At 46.1% G+C, this 26,536-nt stretch overlaps 2 protein-coding genes across 2 annotated transcripts; one reads left to right on the top strand and one right to left on the bottom strand.

Moving 5' to 3' along the window:
• The first annotated feature begins 75 nt into the window (after window positions 1–75).
• On the top strand, window positions 76–18,797 carry ddx55 (DEAD-box helicase 55). Its single transcript, XM_023960671.1, has 14 exons — window positions 76–229; window positions 304–354; window positions 460–546; window positions 625–716; window positions 814–876; window positions 948–1,097; window positions 1,170–1,362; window positions 16,196–16,278; window positions 16,548–16,679; window positions 16,749–16,841; window positions 16,909–17,023; window positions 17,511–17,679; window positions 17,755–18,047; window positions 18,114–18,797. The coding sequence occupies exons 1-14, from the start codon at window positions 122–124 to the stop codon at window positions 18,261–18,263; spliced, it is 1,779 nt and encodes a 592-aa protein (XP_023816439.1). The 5' UTR covers window positions 76–121; the 3' UTR covers window positions 18,264–18,797.
• Window positions 18,253–26,079, bottom strand: eif2b1 (eukaryotic translation initiation factor 2B subunit alpha). Its single transcript, XM_004074447.4, has 9 exons — window positions 25,812–26,079; window positions 25,633–25,734; window positions 22,617–22,753; window positions 20,049–20,165; window positions 19,864–19,976; window positions 19,725–19,793; window positions 19,576–19,651; window positions 18,504–18,629; window positions 18,253–18,435 (listed from the first exon to the last, which is right to left on the bottom strand). Exons 1-9 carry the CDS (start codon window positions 25,822–25,824, stop codon window positions 18,280–18,282), a joined length of 909 nt encoding a protein of 302 aa, XP_004074495.1. The 5' UTR covers window positions 25,825–26,079; the 3' UTR covers window positions 18,253–18,279.
• Window positions 26,080–26,536: the final 457 nt, after the last annotated feature.

The following is a 26,536-nucleotide window of genomic DNA, read 5'->3' as shown; positions in this document are numbered from 1 at the left end:
AAATTGTTTCATTTAGAAGAAAAATCGACAAATGAAAAATTGGGCGGAGGGAAACGGCTTGTATGAGGCCGGAATGTAAACACGGTCGGACCGGAAGGAGGCGGAGCCGACCTTTTTCAACATGGCGTCGTCCGCGGAGGGAACGTGGGAAAGTTTACCTGTTAAACTTCACGAAGGCATTTTAGAAACGCTCCGTGAGCTCAGGTTCACACACATGACACCTGTCCAGGTGAGTCCAGCACGTTGGCGCCATTTTAAGCTATTTGGAGGGAAACGTTCTGAGTTAGCGCTATTTCCACACAGGCCGCGTGCGTCCCGCTTTTCATGAGCAACAAGGATGTGGCCGCAGAGGCGGTGAGTTTAACTAAACTGAATCAACTGGGGCATTTTACCTCTAAGGTGGTATTTTAGCAGCGGAAGTGAAGTGTGTGTTGAAAGCTCACAAACGTCTGATCTCAGGTGACCGGAAGCGGGAAAACTTTAGCGTTTGTGATTCCCATCATCGAGCTGCTGCTGAAGAGAGAAGAGAAGCTGAAGAAGATGCAGGTGAGGAGGGGAGCTAACATGGCTGCTTGTTTGTAGTCAAATCTGCTGCTTGACTACATCAGAGTCTGGTTTCTGCAGGTGGGGGCTCTGGTCATCACCCCCACCAGAGAGCTGGCTCTGCAGATCAGTGAGGTGATGGAGACTTTTCTCCGGAGGTTTCCAGAGTTCACGTGAGTTCCTAGTTTCTCCAAACCGCAGCTTCATGTCTGGAACTAAACTTCCTCCAAAGCCTGGAAGAGTCCAGAATGAAGTCCGTCTGTTTCTCAGGCAGATCTTACTGGTCGGGGGTTCAAACCCGGCGGAGGACGTGGACCGGCTGAAGGATCGGGGGTGGGTGTGAGAGTCTGCTGTCTCTGCTGCAGACAGGAGGCGTGTTGACGGACGTATTGGTGGTTTTTCAGCGGGAACATCGTGATCGCTACGCCCGGCCGTCTGGAGGACATGTTCAGGAGGAAGTCTGAGGGTCTGGACCTGGCGAGCGCCGTACGGAGTCTGGATGTTCTGGTTCTGGACGAGGCGGACCGTCTCTTGGACATGGGCTTTGAGAGCAGGTGTGGGGTCGGGAGTGGGGCTGCTGCTTGAACGAGCTCGCCGTCGCTCACCTCTGGAACGCTCCTCTGCAGCTTGAACACCATCCTGAGCTTCCTGCCCAAGCAGCGGCGGACCGGCCTGTTCTCCGCCACGCAGACGCAGGAGCTGGAGAAGCTGGTGAGGGCCGGCCTCAGGAACCCCGTCCGGATCACCGTCAAAGAGAAGGGCCTGGCCGCCGCGGCCCCTGCTCAAAAGACCCCGTCCAGGCTGTCCAACTACTACACGGTGAGTGACACCAAAACTATTCAACTACAGTGGAGCTATAAAGTATTCAGTCAGCCACCAACTGTTGAAGTTCTCCTACCGAAAAAGATGAGAGAGGCCTGTATTTCCATCATAGGTAAACTTCAACTATGAGAGACAAAATGAGAAGAAAAAATCCAGAAAGTCCCAAAGACTGATTTCTCGAGAATTTATTTGTAAATTATTCTTCCATGCAGATCTCCTCTATAGCAGTCATGTTTTGGTCCATTCCTCCATGCAGATCTCCTCTACAGCAGTCATGTTTTGGTCCATTCTTCCATGCATATCTCCTCTACAGCAGTCTTGTTTTGGTCCATTCCTCCATGCAGATCTCCTCTACAGCAGTCATTTTTTGGTCCATTCCTCCATGCAGATCTCCTCTACAGCAGTCATGTTTTGGTCCATTCTTCCATGCAGATCTCCTCTACAGCAGTCATGTTTTGGTCCATTCTTCCATGCAGATCTCCTCTACAGCAGTCTTGTTTTGGTCCATTCTTCCATGCAGATCTCCTCTACAGCAGTCATGTTTTGGTCCATTCCTCCATGCAGATCTCCTCTACAGCAGTCATGTTTTGGTCCATTCCTCCATGCAGATCTCCTCTAGAGCAGTCATGTTTTGGTCCATTCCTCCATGCAGATCTCCTCTAGAGCAGTGATGTTTTGGTCCATTCCTCCATGCAGATCTCCTCTAGAGCAGTCATGTTTTGGTCCATTCCTCCATGCAGATCTCCTCTAGAGCAGTCATGTTTTGGTCCATTCTTCCATGCAGATCTCCTCTACAGCAGTCATGTTTTGGTCCATTCCTCCATGCAGATCTCCTCTAGAGCAGTCATGTTTTGGTCCATTCCTCCATGCAGATCTCCTCTAGAGCAGTCATGTTTTGGTCCATTCTTCCATGCAGATCTCCTCTAGAGCAGTCATGTTTTGGTCCATTCCTCCATGCAGATCTCCTCTAGAGCAGTCATGTTTTGGTCCATTCCTCCATGCAGATCTCCTCTAGAGCAGTCATGTTTTGGTCCATTCCTCCATGAAGATCTCCTCTAGAGCAGTCATGTTTTGGTCCATTCTTCCATGCAGATCTCCTCTACAGCAGTCATGTTTTGGTCCATTCTTTCATGCAGATCTCCTCTACAGCAGTCATGTTTTGGTCCATTCTTCCATGCATATCTCCTCTACAGCAGTCTTGTTTTGGTCCATTCCTCCATGCAGATCTCCTCTACAGCAGTCATGTTTTGGTCCATTCTTCCATGCATATCTCCTCTACAGCAGTCTTGTTTTGGTCCATTCCTCCATGCAGATCTCCTCTACAGCAGTCATTTTTTGGTCCATTCTTCCATGCAGATCTCCTCTACAGCAGTCATGTTTTGGCCCATTCCTCCATGCAGATCTCCTCTAGAGCAGTCATGTTTTGGTCCATTCCTCCATGCAGATCTCCTCTAGAGCAGTCATGTTTTGGTCCATTCCTCCATGCAGATCTCCTCTAGAGCAGTCATGTTTTGGTCCATTCTTCCATGCAGATCTCCTCTACAGCAGTCATGTTTTGGTCCATTCTTCCATGCAGATCTCCTCTACAGCAGTCATGTTTTGGTCCATTCCTCCATGCAGATCTCCTCTACAGCAGTCATGTTTTGGTCCATTCCTCCATGCAGGTCTCCTCTAGAGCAGTCATGTTTTGGTCCATTCTTCCATGCAGATCTCCTCTAGAGCAGTCATGTTTTGGTCCATTCCTCCATGCAGATCTCCTCTAGAGCAGTCATGTTTTGGTCCATTCTTCCATGCAGATCTCCTCTACAGCAGTCATGTTTTGGTCCATTCTTCCATGCAGATCTCCTCTACAGCAGTCATGTTTTGGTCCATTCTTCCATGCAGATCTCCTCTAGAGCAGTCATGTTTTGGTCCATTCTTCCATGCAGATCTCCTCTACAGCAGTCATGTTTTGGTCCATTCCTCCATGCAGATCTCCTCTATAGCAGTCATGTTTTGGTCCATTCCTCCATGCAGATCTCCTCTACAGCAGTCATGTTTTGGTCCATTCCTCCATGCAGATCTCCTCTAGAGCAGTCATGTTTTGGTCCATTCCTCCATGCAGATCTCCTCTACAGCAGTCATGTTTTGGTCCATTCCTCCATGCAGATCTCCTCTAGAGCAGTCATGTTTTGGTCCATTCTTCCATGCAGATCTCCTCTACAGCAGTCATGTTTTGGTCCATTCCTCCATGCAGATCTCCTCTAGAGCAGTCATGTTTTGGTCCATTCCTCCATGCAGATCTCCTCTAGAGCAGTCATGTTTTGGTCCATTCTTCCATGCAGATCTCCTCTACAGCAGTCATGTTTTGGTCCATTCCTCCATGCAGATCTCCTCTAGAGCAGTCATGTTTTGGTCCATTCCTCCATGCAGATCTCCTCTACAGCAGTCATGTTTTGGTCCATTCCTCCATGCAGATCTCCTCTAGAGCAGTCATGTTTTGGTCCATTCTCCATGCAGATCTCCTCTAGAGCAGTCATGTTTTGGTCCATTCCTCCATGCAGATCTCCTCTAGAGCAGTCATGTTTTGGTCCATTCTTCCATGCAGATCTCCTCTACAGCAGTCATGTTTTGGTCCATTCTTCCATGCAGATCTCCTCTACAGCAGTCATGTTTTGGTCCATTCCTCCATGCAGATCTCCTCTACAGCAGTCATGTTTTGGTCCATTCTTCCATGCAGATCTCCTCTACAGCAGTCTTGTTTTGGTCCATTCCTCCATGCAGATCTCCTCTACAGCAGTCATGTTTTGGTCCATTCTTCCATGCAGATCTCCTCTACAGCAGTCATGTTTTGGTCCATTCTTCCATGCAGATCTCCTCTACAGCAGTCTTGTTTTGGTCCATTCTTCCATGCAGATCTCCTCTACAGCAGTCATGTTTTGGTCCATTCCTCCATGCAGATCTCCTCTACAGCAGTCATGTTTTGGTCCATTCCTCCATGCAGATCTCCTCTAGAGCAGTCATGTTTTGGTCCATTCCTCCATGCAGATCTCCTCTAGAGCAGTCATGTTTTGGTCCATTCCTCCATGCAGATCTCCTCTAGAGCAGTCATGTTTTGGTCCATTCCTCCATGCAGATCTCCTCTACAGCAGTCATGTTTTGGTCCATTCTTTCATGCAGATCTCCTCTACAGCAGTCATGTTTTGGTCCATTCTTCCATGCATATCTCCTCTACAGCAGTCTTGTTTTGGTCCATTCCTCCATGCAGATCTCCTCTACAGCAGTCATGTTTTGGTCCATTCTTCCATGCAGATCTCCTCTACAGCAGTCATGTTTTGGTCCATTCTTCCATGCAGATCTCCTCTACAGCAGTCATGTTTTTTTTTTTTTTTGTTTTGGTCCCATTCCTCCATGCAGATCTCCTCTAGAGCAGTCATGTTTTGGTCCATTCCTCCATGCAGATCTCCTCTAGAGCAGTCATGTTTTGGTCCATTCCTCCATGCAGATCTCCTCTAGAGCAGTCATGTTTTGGTCCATTCCTCCATGCAGATCTCCTCTAGAGCAGTCATGTTTTGGTCCATTCCTCCATGCAGATCTCCTCTAGAGCAGTCATGTTTTGGTCCATTCCTCCATGAAGATCTCCTCTAGAGCAGTCATGTTTTGGTCCATTCTTCCATGCAGATCTCCTCTACAGCAGTCATGTTTTGGTCCATTCTTTCATGCAGATCTCCTCTACAGCAGTCATGTTTTGGTCCATTCTTCCATGCAGATCTCCTCTACAGCAGTCTTGTTTTGGTCCATTCCTCCATGCAGATCTCCTCTACAGCAGTCATGTTTTGGTCCATTCTTCCATGCAGATCTCCTCTACAGCAGTCATGTTTTGGCCCATTCCTCCATGCAGATCTCCTCTAGAGCAGTCATGTTTTGGTCCATTCCTCCATGCAGATCTCCTCTAGAGCAGTCATGTTTTGGTCCATTCCTCCATGCAGATCTCCTCTAGAGCAGTCATGTTTTGGTCCATTCTTCCATGCAGATCTCCTCTACAGCAGTCATGTTTTGGTCCATTCTTCCATGCAGATCTCCTCTACAGCAGTCATGTTTTGGTCCATTCCTCCATGCAGATCTCCTCTACAGCAGTCATGTATTGGTCCATTCCTCCATGCAGGTCTCCTCTAGAGCAGTCATGTTTTGGTCCATTCTTCCATGCAGATCTCCTCTAGAGCAGTCATGTTTTGGTCCATTCCTCCATGCAGATCTCCTCTAGAGCAGTCATGTTTTGGTCCATTCTTCCATGCAGATCTCCTCTACAGCAGTCATGTTTTGGTCCATTCTTCCATGCAGATCTCCTCTACAGCAGTCATGTTTTGGTCCATTCTTCCATGCAGATCTCCTCTACAGCAGTCATGTTTTGGTCCATTCTTCCATGCAGATCTCCTCTAGAGCAGTCATGTTTTGGTCCATTCTTCCATGCAGATCTCCTCTACAGCAGTCATGTTTTGGTCCATTCCTCCATGCAGATCTCCTCTACAGCAGTCATGTTTTGGTCCATTCCTCCATGCAGATCTCCTCTAGAGCAGTCATGTTTTGGTCCATTCCTCCATGCAGATCTCCTCTACAGCAGTCATGTTTTGGTCCATTCTTCCATGCAGATCTCCTCTACAGCAGTCATGTTTTGGTCCATTCCTCCATGCAGATCTCCTCTAGAGCAGTCATGTTTTGGTCCATTCCTCCATGCAGATCTCCTCTAGAGCAGTCATGTTTTGGTCCATTCCTCCATGCAGATCTCCTCTAGAGCAGTCATGTTTTGGTCCATTCTTCCATGCAGATCTCCTCTACAGCAGTCATGTTTTGGTCCATTCTTCCATGCAGATCTCCTCTACAGCAGTCATGTTTTGGTCCATTCTCCATGCAGATCTCCTCTACAGCAGTCATGTTTTGGTCCATTCTTCCATGCAGATCTCCTCTACAGCAGTCTTGTTTTGGTCATTCCTCCATGCAGATCTCCTCTACAGCAGTCATGTTTTGGTCCATTCTTCCATGCAGATCTCCTCTACAGCAGTCATGTTTTGGTCCATTCTCCATGCAGATCTCCTCTACAGCAGTCATGTTTTGGTCCATTCTTCCATGCAGATCTCCTCTACAGCAGTCATGTTTTGGTCCATTCCTCCATGCAGATCTCCTCTACAGCAGTCATGTTTTGGTCCATTCCTCCATGCAGATCTCCTCTAGAGCAGTCATGTTTTGGTCCATTCCTCCATGCAGATCTCCTCTAGAGCAGTCATGTTTTGGTCCATTCCTCCATGCAGATCTCCTCTAGAGCAGTCATGTTTTGGTCCATTCTTCCATGCAGATCTCCTCTAGAGCAGTCATGTTTTGGTCCATTCCTCCATGCAGATCTCCTCTAGAGCAGTCATGTTTTTCTTCCTGCAGATCTCCACAGTCATGTTTGGTCCATTCTTCCATGCAGATCTCCTCTACAGCAGTCATGTTTTGGTCCATTCTTCCATGCAGATCTCCTCTACAGCAGTCATGTTTTGGTCCATTCTTCCATGCAGATCTCCTCTAGAGCAGTCATGTTTTGGTCCATTCTTCCATGCAGATCTCCTCTACAGCAGTCATGTTTTGGTCCATTCTTCCATGCAGATCTCCTCTACAGCAGTCATGTTTTGGTCCATTCCTCCATGCAGATCTCCTCTAGAGCAGTCATGTTTTGGTCCATTCCTCCATGCAGATCTCCTCTACAGCAGTCATGTTTTGGTCCATTCTTCCATGCAGATCTCCTCTACAGCAGTCATGTTTTGGTCCATTCCTCCATGCAGATCTCCTCTACAGCAGTCATGTTTTGGTCCATTCCTCCATGCAGATCTCCTCTAGAGCAGTCATGTTTTGGTCCATTCCTCCATGCAGATCTCCTCTAGAGCAGTCATGTTTTGGTCCATTCCTCCATGCAGATCTCCTCTAGAGCAGTCATGTTTTGGTCCATTCTTCCATGCAGATCTCCTCTAGAGCAGTCATGTTTTGGTCCATTCTCTCCATGCAGATCTCCTCTACAGCAGTCATGTTTTGGTCCATTCCTCCATGCAGATCTCCTCTAGAGCAGTCATGTTTTGGTCCATTCCTCCATGCAGATCTCCTCTAGAGCAGTCATGTTTTGGTCCATTCTTCCATGCAGATCTCCTCTAGAGCAGTCATGTTTTGGTCCATTCCTCCATGCAGATCTCCTTTAGAGCAGTCATGTTTTGGTCCATTCCTCCATGCAGATTTCCTCTACAGCAGTCATGTTTTGGTCCATTCTTCCATGCAGATCTCCTCTACAGCAGTCATGTTTTGGTCCATTCCTCCATGCAGATCTTCTCTAGAGCAGTGGTGTTTTGTTCCATTCCTCCATGCAGATCTCCTCTAGAGCAGTCATGTCTTGGTCCATTCTTCCATGCAGATCTCCTCTACAGCAGTCATGTTTTGGTCCATTCCTCCATGCAGATCTCCTCTAGAGCAGTGGTGTTTTGGTCCATTCCTCCATGCAGATCTCCTCTAGAGCAGTCATGTCTTGGTCCATTCTTCCATGCAGATCTCCTCTACAGCAGTCATGTTTTGGTCCATTCCTCCATGCAGATCTCCTCTACAGCAGTCATGTTTTGGTCCATTCTTCCATGCAGATCTCCTCTAGAGCAGTCATGTTTTGGTCCATTCTTCCATGCAGATCTCCTCTACAGCAGTCATGTTTTGGTCCATTCCTCCATGCAGATCTCCTCTAGAGCAGTCATGTTTTGGTCCATTCCTCCATGCAGATCTCCTCTAGAGCAGTCATGTTTTGGTCCATTCTTCCATGCAGATCTCCTCTACAGCAGTCATGTTTTGGTCCATTCCTCCATGCAGATCTCCTCTAGAGCAGTCATGTTTTGGTCCATTCCTCCATGCAGATCTCCTCTAGCAGTCATGTTTTGGTCCATTCCTCCATGCGATCTCCTCTAGAGCAGTCATGTTTTGGTCCATTCCTCCATGCAGATCTCCTCTAGAGCAGTCATGTTTTGGTCCATTCCTTCCATGCAGATCTCCTCTAGAGCAGTCATGTTTTGGTCCATTCTTCCATGCAGATCTCCTCTACAGCAGTCATGTTTTGGTCCATTCTCCATGCAGATCTCCTCTACAGCAGTCATGTTTTGGTCCATTCCTCCATGCAGATCTCCTCTACAGCAGTCATGTTTTGGTCCATTCTTCCATGCAGATCTCCTCTACAGCAGTCATGTTTTGGTCCATTCCTCCATGCAGATCTCTCTAGCAGTCTGTTTGTCCATTCTTCCATGCAGATCTCCTCAGCAGTCATGTTTTGGTCCATTCTTCCATGCAGATCTCCTCTACAGCAGTCATGTTTTGGTCCATTCTTCCATGCAGATCTCCTCTACAGCAGTCATGTTTTGGTCCATTCTTCCATGCAGATCTCCTCTACAGCAGTCATGTTTTGGTCCATTCCTCCATGCAGATCTCCTCTAGAGCAGTCATGTTTTGGTCCATTCCTCCATGCAGATCTCCTCTACAGCAGTCATGTTTTGGTCCATTCTTCCATGCAGATCTCCTCTACAGCAGTCATGTTTTGGTCCATTCTCCATGCAGATCTCCTCTAGAGCAGTCATGTTTTGGTCCATTCCTCCATGCAGATCTCCTCTAGAGCAGTCATGTTTTGGTCCATTCCTCCATGCAGATCTCCTCTAGAGCAGTCATGTTTTGGTCCATTCTTCCATGCAGATCTCCTCTACAGCAGTCATGTTTTGGTCCATTCTTCCATGCAGATCTCCTCTAGCAGCAGTCATGTTTTGGTCCATTCCTCCATGCAGATCTCCTCTAGAGCAGTCATGTTTTGGTCCATTCCTCCATGCAGATCTCCTCTAGAGCAGTCATGTTTTGGTCCATTCTTCCATGGCAGATCTCCTCTACAGCAGTCATGTTTTGGCTTTTCATTCTTAGTCATGTTTTGGTCCATTCCTCCATGCAGATCTCCTCTAGCAGCAGTCATGTTTTGGTCCATTCCTTCCATGCAGTATCTCCTCTACAGCAGTCATGTTTTGGTCCATTCCTCCATGCAGATCTCCTCTAGAGCAGTCATGTTTTGGTCCATTCTTCCATGCAGATCTCCTCTACAGCAGTCATGTTTTGGTCCATTCCTCCATGCAGATCTCCTCTACAGCAGTCATGTTTTGGTCCATTCTTCCATGCAGATCTCCTCTACAGCAGTCATGTTTTGGTCCATTCCTCCATGCAGATCTCCTCTAGAGCAGTCATGTTTTGGTCCATTCCTCCATGCAGATCTCCTCTAGAGCAGTCATGTTTTGGTCCATTCTTCCATGCAGATCTCCTCTACAGCAGTCATGTTTTGGTCCATTCCTCCATGCAGATCTCCTCTAGAGCAGTCATGTTTTGGTCCATTCCTCCATGCAGATCTCCTCTAGAGCAGTCATGTTTTGGTCCATTCCTCCATGCAGATCTCCTCTAGAGCAGTCATGTTTTGGTCCATTCCTCCATGCAGATCTCCTCTAGAGCAGTCATGTTTTGGTCCATTCCTCCATGCAGATCTCCTCTACAGCAGTCATGTTTTGGTCCATTCCTCCATGCAGATCTCCTCTAGAGCAGTCATGTTTTGGTCCATTCTCTCCATGCAGATCTCCTCTACAGCAGTCATGTTTTGGTCCATTCCTCCATGCAGATCTCCTCTAGAGCAGTCATGTTTTGGTCCATTCTCCATGCAGATCTCCTCTACAGCAGTCATGTTTTGGTCCATTCTTCCATGCAGATCTCCTCTACAGCAGTCATGTTTTGGTCCATTCTTCCATGCAGATCTCCTCTACAGCAGTCATGTTTTGGTCCATTCCTCCATGCAGATCTCCTCTACAGCAGTCATGTTTTGGTCCATTCTCCATGCAGATCTCCTCTAGAGCAGTCATGTTTTGGTCCATTCTTCCATGCAGATCTCCTCTACAGCAGTCATGTTTTGGTCCATTCCTCCATGCAGATCTCCTCTAGAGCAGTCATGTTTTGGTCCATTCTTCCATGCAGATCTCCTCTACAGCAGTCATGTTTTGGTCCATTCCTCCATGCAGATCTCCTCTACGAGCAGTCATGTTTTGGTCCATTCTTCCATGCAGATCTCCTCTACAGCAGTCATGTTTTGGTCCATTCCTCCATGCAGATCTCCTCTACAGCAGTCATGTTTTGGTCCATTCCTCCATGCAGATCTCCTCTAAGCAGTCATGTTTTGGTCCATTCTTCCATGCAGATCTCCTCTACAGCAGTCATGTTTTGGTCCATTCCTCCATGCAGATCTCCTCTACAGCAGTCATGTTTTGGTCCATTCTTCCATGCAGATCTCCTCTAGAGCAGTCATGTTTTGGTCCATTCCTCCATGCAGATCTCCTCTACAGCAGTCATGTTTTGGTCCATTCCTCCATGCAGATCTCCTCTACAGCAGTCATGTTTTGGTCCATTCTTCCATGCAGATCTCCTCTACAGCAGTCATGTTTTGGTCCATTCTTCCATGCAGATCTCCTTCTACAGCAGTCATGTTTTGGTCCATTCCTCCATGCAGATCTCCTCTACAGCAGTCATGTTTTGGTCCATTCCTCCATGCAGATCTCCTCTAGCAGCAGTCATGTTTTGGTCCATTCCTCCATGCAGATCTCCTCTAGAGCAGTCATGTTTTGGTCCATTCCTCCATGCAGATCTCCTCTAGAGCAGTCATGTTTTGGTCCATTCCTCCATGCAGATCTCCTCTAGAGCAGTCATGTTTTGGTCCATTCTTCCATGCAGATCTCCTCTACAGCAGTCATGTTTTGGTCCATTCCTCCATGCAGATCTCCTCTAGCAGCAGTCATGTTTTGGTCCATTCCTCCATGCAGATCTCCTCTAGCAGCAGTCATGTTTTGGTCCATTCTTCCATGCAGATCTCCTCTACAGCAGTCATGTTTTGGTCCATTCCTCCATGCAGATCTCCTCTACAGCAGTCATGTTTTGGTCCATTCCTCCATGCAGATCTCCTCTAGAGCAGTCATGTTTTGGTCCATTCTTCCATGCAGATCTCCTCTAGAGCAGTCATGTTTTGGTCCATTCTCCATGCAGATCTCCTCTACAGCAGTCATGTTTTGGTCCATTCCTCCATGCAGATCTCCTCTACAGCAGTCATGTTTTGGTCCATTCCTCCATGCAGATCTCCTCTAGAGCAGTCATGTTTTGGTCCATTCCTCCATGCAGATCTCCTCTACAGCAGTCATGTTTTGGTCCATTCCTCCATGCAGATCTCCTCTAGAGCAGTCATGTTTTGGTCCATTCTTCCATGCAGATCTCCTCTACAGCAGTCATGTTTTGGTCCATTCCTCCATGCAGATCTCCTCTAGCAGCAGTCATGTTTTGGTCCATTCCTCCATGCAGATCTCCTCTAGAGCAGTCATGTTTTGGTCCATTCCTCCATGCAGATCTCCTCTACAGCAGTCATGTTTTGGTCCATTCTTCCATGCAGATCTCCTCTACAGCAGTCATGTTTTGGTCCATTCCTCCATGCAGATCTCCTCTAGAGCAGTCATGTTTTGGTCCATTCCTCCATGCAGATCTCCTCTACAGCAGTCATGTTTTGGTCCATTCCTCCATGCAGATCTCCTCTAGAGCAGTCATGTTTTGGTCCATTCTTCCATGCAGATCTCCTCTAGAGCAGTCATGTTTTGGGTCCATTCCTCCATGCAGATCTCCTCTAGAGCAGTCATGTTTTGGTCCATTCTTCCATGCAGATCTCCTCTACAGCAGTCATGTTTTGGTCCATTCTTCCATGCAGATCTCCTCTACAGCAGTCATGTTTTGGTCCATTCTTCCATGCAGATCTCCTCTAGAGCAGTCATGTTTTGGTCCATTCTTCCATGCAGATCTCCTCTACAGCAGTCATGTTTTGGTCCATTCCTCCATGCAGATCTCCTCTACAGCAGTCATGTTTTGGTCCATTCCTCCATGCAGATCTCCTCTAGAGCAGTCATGTTTTGGTCCATTCCTCCATGCAGATCTCCTCTAGAGCAGTCATGTTTTGGTCCATTCCTCCATGCAGATCTCCTCTACAGCAGTCATGTTTTGGTCCATTCTTCCATGCAGATCTCCTCTACAGCAGTCATGTTTTGGTCCATTCTTCCATGCAGATCTCCTCTACAGCAGTCATGTTTTGGTCCATTCCTCCATGCAGATCTCCTCTACAGCAGTCATGTTTTGGTCCATTCTTCCATGCAGATCTCCTCTACAGCAGTCTTGTTTTGGTCCATTCCTCCATGCAGATCTCCTCTACAGCAGTCATGTTTTGGTCCATTCTTCCATGCAGATCTCCTCTACAGCAGTCATGTTTTGGTCCATTCTTCCATGCAGATCTCCTCTACAGCAGTCATTGTTTTGGTCCATTCTTCCATGCAGATCTCCTCTACAGCAGTCATGTTTTGGTCCATTCCTCCATGCAGATCTCCTCTACAGCAGTCATGTTTTGGTCCATTCCTCCATGCAGATCTCCTCTAGAGCAGTCATGTTTTGGTCCATTCCTCCATGCAGATCTCCTCTAGAGCAGTCATGTTTTGGTCCATTCCTCCATGCAGATCTCCTCTAGAGAGTCATGTTTTGGTCCATTCCTCCATGCAGATCTCCTCTAGAGCAGTCATGTTTTGGTCCATTCCTCCATGACAGATCTCCTCTAGCAGCAGGGTCATTTCCAGTTCTTAGCAGTCATGTTTTGGTCCATTCTTCCATGCAGATCTCCTCTACAGCAGTCATGTTTTGGTCCATTCTTCCATGCAGATCTCCTCTACAGCAGTCATGTTTTGGTCCATTCCTCCATGCAGATCTCCTCTACAGCAGTCATGTTTTGGTCCATTCCTCCATGCAGATCTCCTCTAGAGCAGTCATGTTTTGGTCCATTCCTCCATGCAGATCTCCTCTAGAGCAGTCATGTTTTGGTCCATTCCTCCATGCAGATCTCCTCTAGCATCATGTTTTGTCCATTCTCCTCTTCTAGAGCAGTCATGTTTTGGTCCATTCTCCATGCAGATCTCCTCTACAGCAGTCATGTTTTGGTCCATTCTTCCATGCAGATCTCCTCTACAGCAGTCATGTTTTGGTCCATTCCTTCCATGCAGATCTCCTCTACAGCAGTCATGTTTTGGTCCATTCCTCCATGCAGATCTCCTCTACAGCAGTCATGTTTTGGTCCATTCCTCCATGCAGATCTCCTCTAGAGCAGTCATGTTTTGGTCCATTCTTCCATGCAGATCTCCTCTAGAGCAGTCATGTTTTGGTCCATTCCTCCATGCAGATCTCCTCTAGAGCAGTCATGTTTTGGTCCATTCTTCCATGCAGATCTCCTCTACAGCAGTCATGTTTTGGTCCATTCTTCCATGCAGATCTCCTCTACAGCAGTCATGTTTTGGTCCATTCTTCCATGCAGATCTCCTCTACAGCAGTCATGTTTTGGTCCATTCTTCCATGCAGATCTCCTCTAGAGCAGTCATGTTTTGGTCCATTCCTCCATGCAGATCTCCTCTACAGCAGTCATGTTTTGGTCCATTCCTCCATGCAGATCTCCTCTAGAGCAGTCATGTTTTGGTCCATTCCTCCATGCAGATCTCCTCTACAGCAGTCATGTTTTGGTCCATTCCTCCATGCAGATCTCCTCTACAGCAGTCATGTTTTGGTCCATTCTTCCATGCAGATCTCCTCTACAGCAGTCATGTTTTGGTCCATTCTTCCATGCAGATCTCCTCTACAGCAGTCATGTTTTGGTCCATTCTTCCATGCAGATCTCCTCTACAGCAGTCATGTTTTGGTCTTTGGTCCATTCTTCCATGCAGATCTCCTCTACAGCAGTCATGTTTTGGTCCATTCTTCCATGCAGATCTCCTCTACAGCAGTCATGTTTTGGTCCATTCTTCCATGCAGATCTCCTCTACAGCAGTCATGTTTTGGTCCATTCTTCCATGCAGATCTCCTCTACAGCAGTCATGTTTTGGTCCATTCCTCCATGCAGATCTCCTCTAGAGCAGTCATGTTTTGGTCCATTCCTCCATGCAGATCTCCTCTAGAGCAGTCATGTTTTGGTCCATTCTTCCATGCAGATCTCCTCTAGAGCAGTCATGTTTTGGTCCATTCCTCCATGCAGATCTCCTTTAGAGCAGTCATGTTTTGGTCCATTCCTCCATGCAGATCTCCTTTAGAGCAGTCATGTTTTGGTCCATTCCTCCATGCAGATTTCCTCTACAGCAGTCATGTTTTGGTCCATTCCTCCATGCAGATCTTTTCTAGAGCAGTCATGTTCTTGGTCCATTCCTCCATGCAGATCTCCTCTAGAACTGTGATGTTTTGGTCCATTCCTCCATGCAGATCTCCTCTAGAACTGTGATGTTTTGGTCCATTCCTCCATGCAGATCTCCTCTAGAGCAGTCATGTTTTGGTCCATTCCTCCATGCAGATCTCCTCTACAGCAGTCATGTTTTGGTCCATTCCTCCATGCAGATCTCCTCTACAGCAGTCATGTTTTGGTCCATTCCTCCATGCAGATCTCCTCTAGAGCAGTCGTGTTTTGGTCCATTCCTCCATGCAGATCTCCTCTAGAACTGTGATGTTTTGGTCCATTCCTCCATGCAGATCTCCTCTAGAACTGTGATGTTTTGGTCCATTCCTCCATGCAGATCTCCTCTAGAACTGTGATGTTTTGGTCCATTCCTCCATGCAGATCTCCTCTAGAGCAGTGGTGGTTTGGTCCATTCCTCCATGCAGATCTCCTCTAGAGCCTTCATGTTGTGGGGCCGTGCTGGGAAACACAGACTTTCAACTCCCTCCAAAGATTTTCTGTGGGGTTGACATCTGGAGACTGGCTAGGCCACTCCAGGACCTTGAAATGCTTCTTATGAAGCCACTCCTCCGTTACCCAGGCAACGTGTGTTTGGGATGGTTGTCCTGCTGAAAGACCATGTTTCACCACAGTGGAGTTTGGAGTGTGACTGTCTGAGGTTGTGGACAGGTGTCTTTCTGTAGATAACCAGTTCAAACAGGTGACATTAATACAGGTAACCAGTGGAGGACAGAGGATCGTCTGTGAGAGACAGAAATATTTGTTTGTAGATGAACAAATACTTATTTTCCACCATAATTTACTAATAACTTCTTTCAAAATCAGACAATTTATTCAGCAACTCCTGAATCTCTCCCCCTACTTTTTACCCCCCCCCCCCTCCTACACCAGTCCTCCTTCTTTCTTATTTGGCCCATAGCTGAACCCCATTGGTCCAAAACTCCCCAACGACAGGTTGAGTGACAGAACGGAGGGCCAATCAGCATCTCTGCTTGATGTTTTCATGAACTCTGGAGCTTAGAATGCGACCCAACAGCCACTCAATCCACTACAATAATAATGTTATTTTAAAAAAATCCACTGACTTATTGTACTTTAAAAGTGTTAAAATTACATCAAATGCACACATTCACTAGTATTTTTAGTTTTAAACATTGTATGGCTCTATTGAAATTACATTTAAAAATATGTGGTGTTTATGGCTCTCTGTTAAAAAGGTTCCCGACCCCTGACCTAGAGGGAGAACCTGAACAGTTGGTGGCTGACTGAATGCTTTTTCTGCCCCACTGTAGATGGTTCCAGACCATCCAGTGTCCCTGATTTTAAAACCAGTTCAGACGATGCTGAGTGTCCCTGAACACTAGTTTATTGCAAAGACTTCTGGGAAATTTGTAGGACGCTGGAATGTGGAATTGTAGTTTGGGACAAACGGACAGAACGCCTGAGAACGTCCACGATGCAATGAGCAGAAAGACCCAGAAATCCATCTGCTTTCAGGTCTGCAGGGCTGATGAGAAGTTCAACCACCTGGTGGCGTTTCTACGGCAACACAAGCACGAGAAGCAGCTGGTCTTCTTCAGGTGAGTCTGCCTGGAGCTGTAGAAAGACAGTTCTGGACTTTCTTAGGCTCCAAATGTTTCTGGATCTGTAGGTCTTTGCTGGTTTGGTGTTGCATTCAAGTGCAGCGTGTAAAGTTCAGTTTTTAATTGATCTAAGGTCTATATTAAAAATCTCAAACGATGCAGTTTAGTTGACAGAATTATTTGGATTATTATTCTAAAATGTGTAGGATTCTTTGAGTGCTCAGTGTGAGTTCAGTGAGGTAAGGGGGCGTGTCCTGTTGCTGCAGCACCTGCGCCTGCGTGGAGTTTTATGGCCGCGCCCTGGAGCTGCTTGTGCGGAAGGTTCCGGTTTGCTGCATTCACGGAAAAATGAAGAACAAACGAAACAGCATCTTTGCAGACTTCCGCAAACTCAAGAGGTGAGGATGCTTTTGGGGGGGAGGGGGGTTTGGCGGCGTGCCTGAACATCACCGTCTGTGTGGCTGCAGCGGCATCCTGGTCTGCACCGACGTCATGGCCAGAGGCGTCGACATCCCTGACGTGAACTGGGTGCTGCAGTACGACCCCCCCAGCCGTGCCAGGTGAGCCCGACGCGCCCAAACGTCCCAGCAGATGAACGGTTTTGGATTTGATGTCGTGAACTTTCAGCGCTTTTGTGCATCGGTGTGGACGAACGGCACGCATCGGTAACTACGGCAACGCCCTGGTCTTTCTGCTGCCCATGGAGGAAACCTACGTCAACTTCCTGTCCATCAACCAGAAGGTAAGCACGCCGACTGTTAACGTTCTGAGGAACAATAAAGTTTCAAAACAGAAAGTCCATCGCTCTTTGAGCTGGGATCCAATATGGCCGTCGAAATTGGATAAAGACATGAAGGTCTGTGGTTGTAAACTTGACGTCCAGACGACCACGGAGGAGGAGTCAGCAGGAACCTGAAGTTCATTAGGAGACCTTTGAGTTCACCGGACAAATGAGTGGCTCCTCCCCCTGGCGTTCCAAACAGGAAGTGGCTCATAGAAGCCAAATTCCCACAGACTTTTGTAGAGAAGTGAGTCATAAACAAACCGATCACCTTCTAACGTCTGATTTCATGTAAGTGGTGGGGTGTGGCCTTGCAATACGCTCACTCCTGATAGGCTGGAGTGGTTGCCATGGAAACGTCAGTCCTTATTGGGGCAAAAAACTTTTTTTTCAATCAAAACTTTATTGCTTGTAACCTGAACGTTGTGAACACGTTTCTGCGTCTCAGTGCCCCCTCCAGGAAATGCCCCCCATCAGTGATGTGGTGGACGTGCTGCCCAAAGTGAAGGCCATGGCGCTGGCGGACCGCGCTGCCTTTGAGCGCGGCATGAAGGCGTTCGTGTCGTACGTTCAGGCCTACGCCAAACACGAGTGCAGCCTCATCTTCAGGGTCAAAGGTGACGCAGGAAATGGTATTGAAATGGTGGCAGCGGCGGGACAAACCTGTAACCTTTTGGTTCTGATCTGGACAGATCTGGACTTCGCCGCCTTGGCGCGCGGCTTCGGGCTCCTCCGGCTCCCGAAGATGCCGGAGCTGAGGGGGAAGACCTTCCCAGATTTCCCTGAGGCGGCGGTGGACACGGACGCCATCCCGTACAAGGACAAGAACAGGGAGAAGCAGAGGCAGAAGACGCTGGCAGAGCAGAAGGACCGAGACGGGCCGGCGCCGCCCAAGAAGAACTTCGCCAAGAACAAAGCCTGGTCCAAACAGAAGAGCAAGAAGGAGCGGAGGAAGAGGAGGGCAGTGAAGAGGAAGCACGAAGAGGTGAGCGCTGACGGCTGGAGGCCGTCTCTGCGAGGACCGACGGTTTAAGCTCCTCCTTCTCTGCAGGGCAATGATGATGAGGAGGAGGCGCTGGAGCTCCTGAACGACACGCGCCTCCTGAAGAAGCTGAAGAAAGGCCGGATCAGTGAGGAAGACTTCGAGCAGCAGCTGACCGACGGGCCGAAGAGCAAACGGGACGCAGAGGCCCCTCTCTGAACCGCTTTATTGACATTTATAGATATAATTTGATGAGTTCGTCGCTGACGGCGGACGGCGTGAGGACGCCCAGGTCCGTGAACAGGAGGGTGATGAGGGAGGGGGGCGTGTAGTCGATGACGGGGTGCTCCTCCGACAGGTTCTGCCTCTTCTTCAGGGTGTCGGCTTTGTACTGCGGAGCAGAAACAGACGTGAGGGCGGGGCTCGCCCATCCAGGAACGCCGTCAGAGGAGGTCTGACCTTGAACTTGTCCGGGACGTCCTGCTGGTTCAGCGGGTACAGCCGCACAAACTTAAAGCTCTCCGCCACCACGTAGAAGGGCTTGTTGTGAGCTTTGGAGCAGAGCGCCATCTGATAGGTCCCGATCTGAAAGGACAGACGCGCCGAGGTCATTGAGGGCAAACGTCCCGCCACCACGTCCCGTCTGACTGAAAAGAGTCTCCATTCTCAAAACTAAACTGGTATCTGATAAAACAATGATTAAATCTGCTGTTTTCTATCAAAATAATTTGAATAAAAAGATTTTTTAACTGATTCTGAAAAAGTCTGAATCTATTTTTCCCATAAAGCTCGTTTGATGAAACAAAACCTTTACCCCTTGTGCTATCTTAGATGACCCCACCCTTACTTTGACGTGTTCTCCCTACCATGACAAAGGTGGATAAAGGTGGAAAGATTTCATGTAATCCATGGACACCAGAGAAGATCACCAATCATTGAAGAAAAAAGGTTCAGAGCACTGTCTAGTGGGTCTAGATGACCCCACTGTCTAGTGGGTCTAGATGACCCAACTCCCAACGTTAAAGTGCCTAGGATAGCACAAGGGTTAACTGAACCCTTTACCTGCAAAGGTACGCTTGATTTATTCACCCAGCTGTCCAGGCATTTCCATCATTGTTGGTACTTTTTAGATCTGAGTATTGTCAGATTTCCTTTTAACAGAAACAATAAAAAACTTTAAGTTGTCTCTTTGAGTCACTGTAAACTAATGACACGTCTTTATTTTTATGTTTTAGTTATAAATATCTGAATGAAGGATGCACTGACCAAAGAACACTTTGAGTTTAGCTGTTTCTCTAGGACGATTTTGGCGACTAAAGAAACTTTTCAGGCGTGTTTCTAACGCAGCTCCACATGCGGTTAAAAACACGCCAGTTCAGGATTCATCAGACGGTGACGGAGGAGTTTCCGCCCGTCCGCCTGCAGTCGAAGAGCGAACCACATGTTCACTGTTTCTGAACTCCACAGTCTGAATAGGTTTGCAGTTTAGGTCCAAACCCACCTCAGAGACTCCGCCCCTTCCACGCCTCACCTTGTTGATGATGCCGCCGCTCTCCACCACCCCCTCTGCTCCAACGATGACCAGATCCACCTTCTCCAGGACGTACCTGAGAACAGCAGAGCATTGAGGAGGACGCGGTGCATGATGGGAAAAAACGTCTGTAACCGAGCAGGCTTCACCCCACAGCGGCGTCCAGGACCACGGTCACCGGGACGTGGAGCTTCGCCAGCTCCGCCGCCATCTGCTGCCTGAGAGGAAGAGGAGGAAGTGAGGCTGTCTCTGCAGCACAAAAACGTGCGCACGCGCGTGCACACTCACCCGGCGGCGTCGGGCTGAGACTCGGTCACGTAGACGGAGAAACGCTTCTTCTCCATGGCGGCTTTCTCCAGAACCCGCAGCACCACTCGGGAGAAGGAGTGGGTCAGGATTTTCTGAGGATCATCAGCAGAAGAATGAGAGAGCGGCAGGACGGCGAGCGCCAAGAGGGAGCGGCGGGAACTCACGGCGCCGTCTTTGATGAAGGTGTGACACAGCTTGGCCACTTTATTCCTGGACATGGAGATCTTCTCCAGAAAGAGCTCTCCTCTCTCCTCCATCACCTTTTTACAGCGGGACAAATCCTGAGGACCAACGAGAAAACAGCCGTTTCAGCCAGAGACCAGCGCCACCGCAGAACACCAGCGCCACCGCAGAACACCAGCGCCACCGCAGAACGCCAGCGCCACCGCAGAACGCCAGCGCCACCGCAGAACGCCAGTGCCACCACAGGCAGCAGGAAACGACCATCCAGGTTCAAAGCGCCACACAAAAAAATACAGAAAAAAAAAAGAAGTTCGGAACATTTGGAGAACAAAGTTGTAAAATTAAAGGTAAAAAAGGTCAAACAATTTTTAAAATGGTCATAAAACTGTGAGTAAAGTTGTGTATTTATGAAGGTAAAGTAATAAAAGAAAGATGAATAGAATAACATTTTTTAAAAATGAAGTTGTAATTTCATGAAAATAAAGTTTTAATGACACAAAGGATTTGGTTTCTTTACATTTCTGTTCAAGGAAAAATGTAAACTTCTGATTTGCCCAAACGGCCGTGATGACCCTGAATGCACCGTCTTCTCTCCCCGTTTAAAGCCCAGGCTGAGAAAAACTTTGTTTTTTGGGGTTTTTAACATCTTGTGGCTTTTTTCTGATGATGGAGGACATAAAGAAAATTCAGCTTAAAACTGCATTTCTGAGTATTTCTCTAATCGTGAAGCAGAAGCAGATGAAAAAATGCAGTTTGAAAAAGATTCCACTTAGGATGTAGAAAATACGCTGGGCGGGGCCAAAGTCTGGGCTGCAGATTAGCCGCAACCCTTTGGTTGTTGGACGACCTGCTCTACCTGTATGGAGAGAAATTAGACTCAGTCGGATTTGTGCGTGCGTAATTCTTGCTTTGTGCGTTTGTAAATTTGGATTTGTGCATAAATTTGGATTTGTGCGTGATTTGTTACTCACATAATACGTTTTGTGTATAAGTTCAAAAAAACATAAAATGAAAAATATGCAAAATGCAATTTACGTATGCACAAATTAAGATTACAACAGCTTGAAACTACTTACACACACACATCTTTAAAAAACACGCACGAATCCCTTGTTACGCACACACGAAGCCAAAGTTACGCACGGATCTACCATGAGACTGTTTTCACGTCTCACAAACGTATCCGTAAGTGCTGCGTTTGAATACCAGTGGAATGCTCGGTCATTAGAATTTTCTTATCAGCCTTCCCTTCTAAACGTTTTTCCTTCAGTGGGTGTAGCAGGGCTTTAAAAAACTTTAAAGGAAAATAAAAATTATTATCTGAGAATATGACGTTCACTTTTAAACGCTAATATATATGTTAAAAGTATATTATTCTCAGAGACACCGAATTGATACCACGACCAGTAGGGGGCACTGTTTTTTTTCTTCCGGAAAAATCAAAGGCAGTCAGACTGAGAGAGTCATGGGAAGAATGGCGGCCCATCTCGGTGGTCAGCGCCCCGAAGTAAGTAGCCTCTATGTTCAACACTAACATCTACTGTCTTCATGTACTGATTGAGTCATTGTCTGGGAAGGCTGATAGGAAAATTCTAATGACCGAGCATTCCACTGGTATTTAAACGCAGCACTTACGGACGAATTTGTGAGACGTGAAAACAGTCTCACGGTAGATCCGTGCGTAACTTTGGCTTCGTGTGTGCGTAACAAGGGATTCGTGCGTGTTTTTTAAAGATGTGTGTGTGTGTAAGTAGTTTCAAGCTGTTGTAATCATAATTTGTGCATACGTAAATTGCATTTTGCATATTTTTCATTTTATATTTTTTTAACTTATACACAAAACGTATTATGTGAGTAACAAATCACGCACAAATCCAAATTTATGCACAAATCCAAATTTACAAACGCACAAATCAAGAATTACGCACGCACAAATCAGACTGAGTCTAATTTCTCTCCATATATCTGAGCTAAACAACCACAAACGTGATCATCGTTTGCTTACATGCTATAATCACCATGATGTGATCGTCTCAGTTCTATCTTTCAGTAAGAAAACAAGGACCTGAAAAGTTCTGATTATACAAGATGTGATGTTCCTGATTAAATGACCCACTTTCATGTCTGCAACCTTCAGTTCTCAATAGAAAGAGGCTCCATGCACCTTGAAGGCAGAACTCCTCTGTGACAGACCGGTTCTGTTCTGCAGAGGTCTAGCATGTGCAACTGCTATTTATGATGTCTGTGGTTTTAATAATGTTTGTTTTTTTTGCTTCTTGGCCAGGACTCCGTTGGAAAAGAGGTTTTTAATCGCAATGGGACTTTCCTGGTTAAATAAAGGTTAAAATAAATAAATAAATAGCTAAAGTTCTCATGTCCTGTGTGGTTCTTCTCTTTATTAAGGAAAAAGTCAGAACCCTGACAGGTTGTAAGGGGCTGTAAGCTAGCAGGAGAGCATGTAAACGACGGGATGGTGGGAAGTCAGGGCAGGCTTACTCAGTGCCATCAGTCAGAGGTGACTTTCTAATCAAGTCCCGCTTTAAACTCACTTGATGCTCCAGCGATGTGAGGCTGATGAAACGCAGGAAGAGCTCCCCCCCCGACGACACCGCCACGGACGAGTCCTCCCCCTTCAGGCAGTCTGTGGCCCACGTCAGGCTCTCCCTCAGGCCCAGGATGGTCTCACCTGCAGGGGCCAAACGTTTTTCATCCACCATGGAGCTCAACGTTTTATTTCTCATCCGTTAGAGAAATATTTTAGATCAAATTGACAGATTTCTGTGACAGACTCTGGCGTTACTACAAGGCCAAACAAGGATTCTCTCATCTCTTTATTTCTGTCACTGTGGTTTAGTGAAAAACATGTTTTGTTAAAATCAGATCAGTCAGGAAGAAGGTTAAGCTTCAACTGTTGAGAAATGACAGCCCCCCCTGCTGGATGCAGAGGGCATAACATCTGTTTTCCAGTTTGGGAAACGCATTTAAACAGAAATCTTAAGTCAGGCCACTTCACATCCCTCCACATTAGCTTTACAAGAAAAAAACAAGGATTATTTTAATTATTATTATTTTATTTAGTCTGATTATTTTTAAGATCTGTTTTTTTATACACCCCCACAAAAATGGCGACCAACAGGTGAGCCTCAAACTCTTGGTCTGCGACCATCGTGGTGGGCGTTTCCCTAAAGGATCTTATATTATTTTGAAAGGTCAGACTTAATGTCGTCACATCCTGTCAAAACAGCGGCGATTTCATGTTCAAGCCACACGCCGTCCTCAGATCAAACCAACTACCCCTGGCTGCAGCCTGCAGAACTGCACAACATAGTGGAATGCTGGAACGCTGAGGAATGTTAACCCCGCCCACATTTAGCCTGTCTTCTTCATTGGTTTTACAAGTTTCCATGTGCAATATTGCCACCTACCAGTTTTTAAGGAGTTTTTCCTTACCGTGAAGGGGGGGGGGGGGGTGTAAGGGCAGGAATATCAGTTTAGTTTAGTCTGTTTTGTTAAAGTTTAGTATTTTCCTAAATTCTTTGTATTCATGATCCCCTTTTTATTGTTTTTCATTGCGCTAAATAAAAAAAAATGTAATTGAATTAGAGAATTTATAGTGATTCCTGTCTTCTTATGCCTTTTACAAGTTTCCATGTGCATGTATTAGGGAGTTAATAAATTCTGTCTGGCCTCACAGACTCAAAAAAATAACTCATTGGATGAATAATATGAATAATAATTGTGGGCAGGATATCCATCCAATAAATAGGAGTAACCCCACCTCAAAGAAAATTCTTCCATGTAACGAAATATGATCGAGTTAGTCGAACTCAATTTTATCAAGAAAGGCAAAGGAAAAAGATCATGCAACAGAAGTCTACAGCTAGATACGAACTCAGAACCTCTGTGTTATTAACCCACTAACTAAACTACTGAGCTAACACTCTAGTGACGAAACAGGGCCGCCGGTATAAATAAATAGATTCCTTATTTCTATAAATGACGCTCTTCGTGTATCGTCCTATTGGGAGAAGCCGAGTTGAAACGATTTCATGCCACAGTTTCGTTTTTTACGTGGAAAAAACGAACTAAAGTTTTCACTTTTGAAAAGTCGGAGGATTTGAAGGACTAATAGTCATACCAGACATTACATTAGACGAAGGAGTTGAACATTTTAATAGTTCAATGGTTAAAATAGGTGAAAAATTGTAGCCGTAGACGGCAAAAAGCATAAAGAGAAACAGGAAAACGGCATTCAACAGCATGCCCCTTACTTGAACTCAATTATTTTGGATTACTGGAGTTATAGGGGAAACTATTAATACATTTTGTGTTAGGTCAATTAAATGTAGATACAATCTTTTAAAATAAATATTTGTAAATAAAACAAACAGAATTTTATTGTGTTACATGAAAGAGGGACTTGAATCATTTTTTTGAGTGATACATAAAAAAAATTGCACCATTCAAATTTTCCTCCCCTCTGTTGTCTTTCTTCCTCATACAAATCACAATGACACAAAATGTGCTCCACTGATTCTTCCCCTTTCCTGCAATCACAACTGCTGTGACAAAGGTGAATCAAATGCACGGGCTCAGCGTGGGCGGGGTTAACATTCCACAGCAGACGGGCTCAGTGTGGGCGGGGTTAACATTCCACAGCGTGTTCACATTCCTCTGCGTTCAAAGCATTCCACTATGTTGACCCATTCTGCAGGCTGCAGCCAGGGCTTACTCGATCAAACCGCTACTCTTCCTCCCGCGTTTTCTGCTGGTTTCCACGACAACCAACCGACTACAAACACAAATGTTTCTACTCTGCCTTTTCTGATTAACAGCAAAACAACATTTTTACTGCAAACTTGTATTAATGTGACTGAAAGCGAACTATTCCTGCAGAACATGGATGTTTTTCTCTGCTGCGATGATCAAACAAAACTACAGATTCTCTTTTTCTCCAGCTTTTCTCTCACAGCAACATTTGGATGAAATCTGTGCACATCCACCGAACAGAACCGAGTTCTGTGGGATGAAGACTGACGGCACGGATGTCAAAAACCCAAACTGAGCTCTGCTGCTCGTCCCAAAGACACAAACCGCCGTTCCAGAACACGAATGACCATTTATTCTACAGTGAGGTTACAGGAAAAGAATCACAAAACATAAAGAACCGAGAGAACTTTTTAAGTCACCAAGAACAGTTTCAAGAACAATCAGACAAAAATATTGTTTCTATTCAGGAATTTCCAAATATTGGATTAAATGTTTGAATAAACCGATTAATATGAGATGTCACCTTTGTGGATATTTGGCTACAGATTTATTGGGAGTTAGCTTTGACTAATTTAAACACATTTAATTCCAATCATCTTAAATTACTTCCGTTTTCTCCTCATAAATCTGTGTTTTAATCTGCTGTAATTCCTGCAGTGAGTTACTGGTCTAAACAATCCAGAGGAAGAGGAAAACGGTCCATTCCGAACCTCCGAGGTTCTGGACTTCTTCTCTGTTTCGAACATTTGAGGGATTTCCCCTCCGGGTGGGATCAACTCTCGGACTCGAACCCACCTGTGTCTCTCCTCAGGAACTCCAGCAGGGTCCGGATGGCGGCCACAGCCGACGCCATGTCCGGGTCCGTCCTCATCTGGGCCCTGAAGTACTCCACCAGCTCTGGAGCGGAACCACAGGTTCGGTTAGCATCCTCCGCCACAACGAGGACAACGGGACAGCAGCCAGAACCTTCTTACCTTCTTCGTTCATCTCAAAGATTTTTGAAGTTTGTTCTTCGATAACTTCAGACTAAAACAAAATGTTTTTTAGGTTCGTTTCAAAGGATTTTACTCATAAAACCCAGAGAGAATTATGGTTATTATGCCTTGTGCTTCCAAAAAACAACAAAGCTGCAAAAAATAAACCAATTTTCACCCGAAAAAAACCTGTTTTGGCGGATGAAGGAGCTCGTGCAGCACCTGCTTAGTGTTGTGTCGCGCCGTGATGACGTAACCACATGTTTACTTCCGGTGTGGTCCGGAAATGTTCTTTAAAAAATAAAAATAATTCTGTTTTCAATTAGAGTGTACCATTTAATTAGAAATTCAAAGATTTCATTTATGTAATTCGGAAAGTTGTCTTAAGAAACTTGCTGTTTGTTGACTTCCTATTGACTTTCCATTTTGAGAAAGCGACTCACGTTTGCAGGTTATCTACCATGTTTTGCAGTTTGTACTAATTATTTTTTTTAGAAAGGCCTCAGCAGTGGTGTAAACTTGAATACTGCTGTGAGAAATGCACCACAACAGAGAAAAAATGTCAATTTTGACTTCTATTTGGAATTAAAAAACTGTTTTTTATTTTAAGTATTTTGATTCATTTCTCATTATGCAAGCTATTTAAAAATTCATAAAGGTTTAAAGCTAAATTGAAGGGCGGCCGTGGTGCAGCGGTAGGGCGGTCACCCTCCATACATAGCATT

This window comes from Oryzias latipes, chromosome 12 (genome assembly GCF_002234675.1).
Source record: "Oryzias latipes chromosome 12, ASM223467v1".
NCBI classification, from domain to species: domain Eukaryota; kingdom Metazoa; phylum Chordata; class Actinopteri; order Beloniformes; family Adrianichthyidae; genus Oryzias; species Oryzias latipes.
Note: the sequence above shows the minus strand (reverse complement) of the source record. Positions and strands in the feature narration are given on the sequence as shown.

Bases quoted from the DNA above. Each gene is read 5' to 3' on its own strand.
- ddx55 (XM_023960671.1), top strand. From the start codon at position 122: ATGGCGTCGTCCGCGGAGGGAACGTGGGAAAGTTTACCTGTTAAACTT. The intron at 16,842-16,908 runs GTGAGCCCGACG...GTGAACTTTCAG, and splicing joins GACCCCCCCAGCCGTGCCAG to CGCTTTTGTGCATCGGTGTG. The intron at 17,680-17,754 runs GTGACGCAGGAA...TGATCTGGACAG, and splicing joins CCTCATCTTCAGGGTCAAAG to ATCTGGACTTCGCCGCCTTG.
- eif2b1 (XM_004074447.4), bottom strand. The intron at 18,630-19,575 runs GTGAGGCGTGGA...CTGTCCTTTCAG, and splicing joins GCGGCGGCATCATCAACAAG to ATCGGGACCTATCAGATGGC. The intron at 18,436-18,503 runs GTCAGACCTCCT...TCTGCTCCGCAG, and splicing joins ACGTCCCGGACAAGTTCAAG to TACAAAGCCGACACCCTGAA.